The sequence below is a fragment of the Martes martes genome (genome assembly GCF_963455335.1).
Source record: "Martes martes genome assembly, chromosome: 10".
NCBI classification, from domain to species: Eukaryota; Metazoa; Chordata; class Mammalia; order Carnivora; family Mustelidae; genus Martes; species Martes martes.
Window position 1 is genome coordinate 15,021,029 of NC_137898.1, and position 9,102 is coordinate 15,030,130.

General features: G+C 36.9%; 1 protein-coding gene across 1 annotated transcript; it reads left to right on the forward strand.

Moving 5' to 3' along the window:
- Positions 1-713: 713 nt before the first annotated feature.
- On the forward strand, positions 714-1,643 carry LOC308351139 (putative olfactory receptor 5AK3; the record flags this gene model as incomplete). Its single annotated transcript, XM_080816610.1, has 1 exon — positions 714-1,643. The coding sequence occupies one exon, from the start codon at positions 714-716 to the stop codon at positions 1,641-1,643; it is 930 nt and encodes a 309-aa protein (XP_080672736.1).
- Between the last annotated feature and the right edge of the window lie 7,459 nt (positions 1,644-9,102).

Below are 9,102 nucleotides of genomic sequence, written 5' to 3' on the forward strand. Positions count from 1 at the left end.
GCATGGAGCACTGGGTGTGGTGAAAAAACAATGAATACTGTTACGCTGAAAATAAATAAAAAATTTAATTAAAAAAAAAAAAAGAGTTAGCAATGGAAATGCTTATAGGGATGAAAAATGGACCAGAAAGTACTTAAATCACACGGACAGAAGTGCTGCAAAGACCAGAAGTGGAGTAACAGCAAAGAACATGAGGAGTCCATGATGGCTGCTACATGGTTAGCAAGGAAAGAAAGACATAGATGAGGATAGGAAGTAAAGTGGGAGCAAGATCATGTGGAATTCTATGAATGAGTCAAGATTTTCAGATAAAGTAATTTGTATTTAGATGTATTGTGGTATTTTAATAAAAAAATATATGGTGCATAAAGAAAGTAAACATAAATAAAAATATTTTGTATGTTCCTTGATTGATAGATTTTTAAAATGCCAATCAGCTTGCACACTGAGAACATAACTTCTGGTCCAAGGTGATTTCCCTAAACTGTAGATCAAGTTCTTTAAGTTGTATTGGCAAGGTTCAGCCACCTGCATGTTACCCTTTAAAATCCAAGTCCATTAGGTCATAGAAAATATCCTCTGACTCCACTGTGAAACCAACTATTACATCATTATATCATTGCCAATTCCAAAATTAAAGTATCACATGGTCTTAGCTTTCTCTGCTCTTCTTTCCTGACAACTTTTCAGCTGAAACTTAATCTTTGCCAGCCATGGAACAAGACAATGGCACTGAAGTAACTGAATTCATTCTCCTGGGATTTGCTGGTCAACACAAGTCTTGGCATATCCTCTTCGTTGTATTTCTAGTGATCTATCTGGCCACCCTGGTGGGGAATATGGGGATGATCCTACTCATCAAGATTGATTCCTGCCTTCACACCCCAATGTACTTCTTCCTCCAACACTTGGCATTTGTTGATCTCTGCTACACCTCCGCTATCACTCCCAAGATGCTGCAAAACTTTGTCAAAACAGAGCAATCCATCTCATTCGCAGGATGTATGGTGCAATTACTAGTCTATGGTGCTTTTGCAACAATTGACTGCTACATCCTGGCCGCAATGGCAGTGGACCGCTATGTGGCCATCTGCAACCCACTCTGCTACCCAACAGTCATGTCCCAGGCAGTCTGCCTTCAACTCCTGGTTGGTTCATACTTCCTAGGCTTCCTGAATGCCTCTGTAAACACGAGTTTTACTTTCTCATTGAACTTCTGCAAATCCAACAAAATTAACCACTTTTTCTGCAATGAACCCCCACTTCTTGCCCTCTCGTGCTCCAACATTGACTTCAACATCATGCTACTAACTATCTTTGTGGGGTTTAACTTGATGTTCACTGTGCTAGTTGTCATCTTTTCCTACATATATATCCTGGCTGCCATCCTGAAGATATCATCTGCTGCAGGGAGGAAAAAAGCTTTCTCCACATGTGCCTCCCACCTGACAGCTGTCATCATCTTCTATGGGACTCTCTCTTACATGTACCTGCACCATGGAGCCAAGGAGTCTCAAGAGCAGGAAAAAATGGCTTCTGTGTTTTATGGCATTATTATCCCCTTGTTAAACCCCCTCATCTACAGCCTGAGAAACCAAGATGTAAAGGAAGCCCTAAAAGGGATTAAAAAGAAGTGTTTCTAGTTTGATCATCAATTTCTAATTCTCTTGTAAACCAGGCTAACAGTGCCAATTTTTAAGAAATCAATACCAAAGAGATGAACAATCTAGGAAAAGTTGCTCAGTGTTTCTAATTCTGAGCTGTAAATTAAAGTAACAATGAGATAACCAGTTTCTACCAATGTAACTGGCAAAAACTGAAAAAGAATGATAACACCTATTAATTTTTGTGATGTAAGGAAAGTTATGCTGTCACCTACTGTTAATCAGAAATTGAAGTGTTACTTCACCCTAGAAGGAATCTAGTGATAAATTTTTAAAACAAACAAAGAAAAACTCTTCAATTCAAAATTTCAGACTTGCAAATTGATCTATGGTTATAAAGATATTTATTGAAGCATTGTTGGGAAGACAAGAGCGAGAAAGTGAGTATTCCTCAATAGGGAAATAAATATGTATTGTTGAAATTCCAACTGTTTGCATAACAAATTTCTACAAATTTAAGAACTTAAAAACATGATTATTATATTATAGTTTTATGAGTCAAAAATGTAGACACTGCTTAACTGCACCCTCTGAGATGCTACAATCAAGGTGTCAACCAGGACTGGGAACTCATCTGGAGGCCCAAGTGCGGATGGATCTGCTTCCAAGCTCCCTCATATTATTGGCACAATTTATCTCCTTGCAGTTGTAAGACAATTCTTGCCTTCCTGTCGGCCATCAGCCAGAGGTTGCTTCCATCTCTTAGAGTCTACCCACTGTTCTTTTCCATGTTGCCCTCTCCATAACTGCTCTCATAACATGGCAGCTTATTTCTTCAAAGCCAGGAAGTCATTTACTGTTAATCAATGTAGATACCATGTAAAACAACACATCTTTGTATGCCCAAATTGTACTGCTATTTCAAGAATCAGTCTCTCCCTGAAGTTTTCCCCACTTAGTACTTGTTTCCTCATCAACTTTTTAACCCTGGAGATAATTCCTTCTTCCACTGAATACCCATAGCACTTTATTTACAGCAATAAATATTATTCATTATTTATCACTTCCTCTCTACATCATTTACTTACCTATAAGACCCTCTATTATTTATAAGGTAGTTGAGATACATCATCTTTCTATGAGTCTTTAACATCTGGTATAGACACTTAGACACAGTAGGTATTCTATAAATATTGAATGAAGAAATGGTGATAAAATACAATAATAGGGACAGCTTTCTAACTGGAAGTTATGTGAGTATGTAGCCTACACTAGTGGTCTTTAAATACCAGTCTGTGGACAGCAGCATTTAGGTGATCAAGAAAAGTTTTTAAAGTACAAGTAATTATAGCCTGGCCTTGGGGGTATTGACTCAGTAACATTAGTCAGAGCTAAATATCTGTAATTATCTATATATGCAGAGTGTTTCTTTAATTACATTGCCCACAAGAAAATAGTAATTAAGAGCACAGAATTTTGAATGGTTTTGTGTGCCATTGATATCCAACCCTACCACTCACCAGCAGTGTCCATTTACAAGTTAGTTGGGCTTTGAAAACTTGCTTCCCATAATAGTGCCTATCTCATGAGATTTTTTTGTTTGTTTGCCTGTTTGTTAGTTGATAGATAAGCTAATGAATAGAAATCATAGTACCTGGCACTAATAAACTCTCAATAAGTGTGAACAGTAAATGAGTATTAACAAGGATTATTTCAACATGGGTGTGGCAGACATAAAAATGTCCTCATTACACATACACACCACACACACACACACACACACACACACACACACACACCACACACACATACACACACAGAGTCAATAAAAAGTCTCCCAAGGCTTTCAACATGAAAATTTTCCCCTTTGGGAAACTCCTCTCTCCTTCAGCAGAATTTTAACGAATTGAAGGTTGTTTTCTTTGATCCTGTCTCAGCATCTAGAATCACAGATGCTCGAGGGAACAGGTACGACCCCCATAAACCTCAGCTATAAACTCCCTCTGTGGAGAAATCACTCGGTGAAAAATTAGCCTGCACTAGTCTGAGAGAAAAAAAATCTAAAGACAAATCCCCTGTAAATATATCAAATTGCACTTTTCCTCTTCTGCTGTGCATTATTTTGACAGAAGGTAACCATAGTAAAATCTACAGGATTAGAGCAAACATGCCAATATAATTAATTCCAAGGTTGGGTAGAATCATCTTATCTTCAGCAAAGTAAAATATATAAATGGAGAGGGGTGCCTGGGTGGCTCAGTCAGTGAAGAATCTGCCTTCAGCTCATGTAATGATCCCAGAGTCCTGGGATTGAACCTCATGTCAGGTTCCCTGCTCAGTAGGGAGTCTGCTTCTCCCTCCCCCTGCTCCTTCTCTCTCTCTGAAATAAATAAAATCTTTAAATATATATATATGGAGAGAAAAATTATTGATTGTATTGAGAAGTATAAATGACCAGGGAGATGACAGCTGACATATTAGCCATAGTATTCCCAGCTGAACTTGAACAACTTTTACAGAATATAAGCAATAATAAGACAAGACCACTCCAAGTCTGACAAAACACCACTCTGTGATGATGTCTGAAACAAAAAAGGAACAAGAACCTTTGACAACTAAAGAAGTAGCTAAGCATTCCGCTTTCCAACTGAAATGAGCAAACCCTCCCTCCCTAAACACTTTAATTTCTCTCTTTTTGGATACAATTGTGAAAATATCTGATCACCGAATTTCTGATAACACTCAAAACAGAATTTGTCTCCGCTTCCTACATCCTTCTTAGAATCACCCAGCACAGGCCTAAATCCTACAAAGGTCCTTCTCAGTTTCCTCTTATTCCATACTCTGGTCCCTCAGAGGTGTGAGGTGGTCTTCCTCACAGCAACACGTGAAAGAAGCCTAACTTTGCCTGACACGTAAGTGTCACTGGTGCTTGTTGGCTATTGCACATTGATGGTGTGAACTGTGCCACACACATCTCTTACCTCTCTTGAATCTGGCTTCGTTGTGTTATTAATTTTCATATCTCCAAAGAAATCATGTGTCCATTTTCTTAAATATAGCTAGTTTCAAAGTTAAAAAGAGGGAGCCTCTGTTACCCTTATTTCTACTCTTCAACTTACTTGAGTTTGTCATATATTCTTCCAGATGGTGTTTTTTATATAAATGCACACACACCCAGATTTTTAATTAAAAATCACTTCACATCCTACATGTTTTTCTGCAAAATGTTTTACCCCTTAAGAGTATGTTATTAACATTTTTTCTAAGAATACATATAGATCTATCTCATTATTTTTAGGTATTTCATGGAACTACAAACTACAGATTAACTCTCATCTATTTTAGCATCAACTTACCTACTGCTTATGTTTTGATATCAAAAAGAGGTCTGCATAGAATCCCCTGGGTTTAAAGTAAATTTTTTCCATCTCATTTTATAAAAGATTAAACTGAAGTTGAGGGAAGTTACAGCTGTTGCCCAAGATCACATACCAATTGAATAGTAGTTTTAAGATTCAAATCTAGATCTTTCCCACTGCAAGTCTATCTACTTTTCATTGTAGGTAATATAAAATAAAACTTCAAGGTGGCTTGGACATAATATAGTTTGGGCAACTTCAAAATACTTGCATTATTCATCCAGTTAAAAGCACCTCCCAGTGGGGCACCTGGGTGGCTCAGTGGGTTAAAGCCTCTGCCTTCAGCTCAGGTCATGATCCCAGGGTCCTGGGATCGAGCCCCACATGGGGCTCTCTGCTCAGCGGGGAGCCTGCCTCCCCCTCTCTCTGTGCCTGCCTCTCTGCCTACTTGCAATCTCTGTCTGTCAAATAAATAAATAAAATCTTTAAAAAAAAAAAAAAAAAAAAAAAAGCACCTCCCAGAATTTCCGCTCTGGCAAAGATGGAGTAACAGGGATTGGATTTATCTTTCTACTTGAACATGAAAAAGTGGACAAGATCTATAAAATAATAGTTTTAAGACACATCCGTGCAATAAAGGACAATGATTCTTGAGAGACAAGAAACAAATGAGCTCTAAACATTTCCCCAGGTTTCTGCCTTAAGAAAGTTTCCAGACCACAGTGCAGAAAGGTTAGTGTACTTCCTAAAAGAAATGGATCTGAAAATCTGGAAAGACAAAGGTAACTGGAATTTGCAGGACAGGATACTAAAAAAAGTTGTTACACAGAGAGAAAACCCTAGAAGTGCAGAGGGTCCCCCTCAGTTATGCAGCTGAGTACTGTCAGTACTAACACAGGAGGAAAGAATTTGAGGTTACAGAAGGAAATACTGAAAATATTATAGATAACAGCACCTGATGCTCCCATGAGGCTGGGAATGGTGTGCTCTCACCAGCCAGACTGGAGAACTTTCAGGAGTCACGGTGCATTTAATAGATCACACAGAAAGAACTTTCTTCAGTAGTGGGAATAATTAGCCCTAAACTAAACAGTGCTCCTGTTCCAACTAACAAATCAACAAAGCAAGACTCAAAACTCTTGTACTATTTGGGGAAGAGGAGTTAATTTAGGGTGATGGGCATTAAGGAGAGCACTTTTTGTAATGAGCACTCGATGCATATGTGACAAATCATTACGTTCTACTCCTGAAACCAATACTACACTATATGTTAACTAACTTGAATTTAAATAAAAACTCGGGCAATAAAAAAAAGTATCCTATTCTTTCCAAGTCAATTAACTGTGTTACAGACAAAGCTCAAGAACATTTGTAAGAATACAAAAATAGCTATCACTGAACATGGTAAAATTCACAATGTCTAGCATCCAATCAAAAATTACCATTCGTGCAAAAAACAGGAAACTATAACCATAATGAGAGAAAAATCAATGGTCAAAACTGAGCACTCCCAATGATGTTGGAATTAGCCATCAGGAAAATTAAAACAATTATTGTAACTGTACTCAGTATGTCCCCAAAATATTAAGTAGGGGTTTGAAAGATCAGGTAAAGACTACAGTGTCTGATTGTAAAAGGGGGTGGGATTAACTAGATCAGACATTCCAAAAGACATGACTAGTGATCCAGAAGATACAGCAATAGAAAGCATCCAAATCTAAAGAAAAATGAATCAAAAGAAAAATGCAGGGGCGCCTGGGAGGCTCAGTGGGTTAAAGCCTCTGCCTTCGGCTCGGGTCATGGTCTCAGGGTCCTGGGATCAAGCCCCATGTCGGGCTCTCTGCTCGGCGGGGAGCCTGCTTCCCCCTCTCTCTCTACCTGCCTCTCTGCCTACTTGTGATCTCTCTCTCTGTCAAATAAATAAATAAATAAATCTTTAAAAAAAAAAAAAAGAAAAATGCACAGCACATCAGGGAGCTATAGAACAACTTCAGGAAAATTTACATCTGTGTAATTGGAGTCCCTAAAGGACAGAAAAAAAAAGGTTGATATAAAAAAATTTTTGACAGATAATGCTAAGAATTTTGTAAATGTGATGAAAACCAGAAACCCACAAATTCAAGATCCACAAAAAAAAAAAAAAACCTCCATGCAAAAATGACACCAGACATGTCAAAATCAAATGACTCAAAACCAGGAACAAAGGGAAAATCTTAAAGCCATTCAAGGAAAAAAAAAAAACACGCATTGGGAATAGCAGAACATAAGTAAGCATAAAACAGATTTCTCAGAAACAATGCAAGTCGAAAGACAGAGGAGCAATATCTTTAAGAACTGAAAGAAAAAATGCTTTTATAACAGACCAAATAACTTCATATCCACCCTTTCCTTAACAGACGCCCTTTCCTTAACAGTGAGTCCTTCTGATTTTGCAATGCACTCAAAAAGTACCCTTAAAATGTTAAATCACCTTTTATATAAGTTACCTTTATATAAATATATGTATGTATATACATATATATACTTTTATATAGGTTACTGTCATCTTTTATATGTTACTGTCCAAATATCTTAATTTCAAAATTACTAAAGATAAATTAAGACAATTTACAAAGTTCTGTCATTGTCTCACCATACCTAAAGTAAGTTTAGCTATCTCTGTATACCACCTTGCTCTCTCCCCACAAGATTCAAAACTGCTTGTAGAAAGAAACCAAATATTCACTAATATTACAAACTCTCCTCAAAGAAGCACCTTGCATAAAGTTTGACCTGAAGTTGAACTGTCATTTATTTTGTTGCTAAAAGGTTATTTAGCTGTGAGTACCTATGTGTCAAGGAATTTGAGGGAATCAGAGATGTCAATTAAATCATGACTTCGTTTGCTTTACTTTATATACCAAAGTCATGTTCTGACTTTATCTTAATGATGGAGAATCAGTTCTAACGTTATTGATATTAACAAAGATAAGACCTATAATGATTAACCAAATGAACATATTGTTTTCTTATCTCTGGGCAACTTGGGAAGTTGTTGCTCTAAAGCCAGCGGGCAGAGCCCGACAGGTAAGTGTTTATGAGTGTGGTCACATTCAGAAGTTTAGCAATTCCTATAACAGCAGGTGAGGATTTAAATCATCATAAAAATAATAAAGATCTCCAAAGAGCCCCAGCTTTGGACTTCACCAGTTCCTAGAACTATTAAAAAAAAATTCTACCAATGTGATTTCAACCACTTTCCTTTAGAATTTTCTCATTATTCCTTTTCACCTTCCACAGAGATTTCTTTTTTTCCTCTATGCAGACTCTTTTTTTCCTTCAATAAAAATATGTACTATCTATGCCTAAAACTGTAGAAATATACAATGACCTTTTTTTTCAATTCTCTTTTCTAGTAAGTGATACAGGGATCAAAACAACCTTAAAACCATAATTGCAGACTTCATCCCTTCACTTCATCTATTCCCTGCCTTATTCCTAGAAAAAGTTTAAAGCACTTTATGAAAAAAAATAAATAAATAAAGCATTTTATGGACTATCTAAATAGAAATTTTATAATTTTTATTCAAGAAATTTTAACCCACGATAACACAAAACCTTTTTGTCAGATGCCAGTCTATAAAGGTGATTTTAATGTGAAATACCCACTTAATAAGTGAACATAATCTTCCTATTTGAGGCAAATTATTCTGTAAAACTTAATCATTAACTTCAAAAACTTCATTGAGGTAGCCTCAGTCCACACTAGCACCATAATCCAGCAATTTTTAAAATAATAAAAGGTAAGGAGTGTGCTTCCTTGATCCTTGCAAGTTTTCATATTTTCTGGCAGATGTGAGCACAAAGGGAAGCAGAGAAATGGGTAGATAAAATGAGATCTTTGCTCCAAGAATCGTAAAGGGAAAGCTGGAGAAAATCAAACACTGGGACTAAGTTTCTTGCAAAATCATTTTTTGGAAGAAACAAATTTTGCAACAGCATCATTCCATGGATAAATGTCATGAATATCTTTTTTTTAAGATTTTATTTATTTATTTGAGAGAGAGTGAGTGAGTGACAAGGAGAAGCAGACTCCCCACTGAGCAGGGAGCCCAATGTGGGACTCAATCTTGGGACTCTGGGATCATGACCTGAGC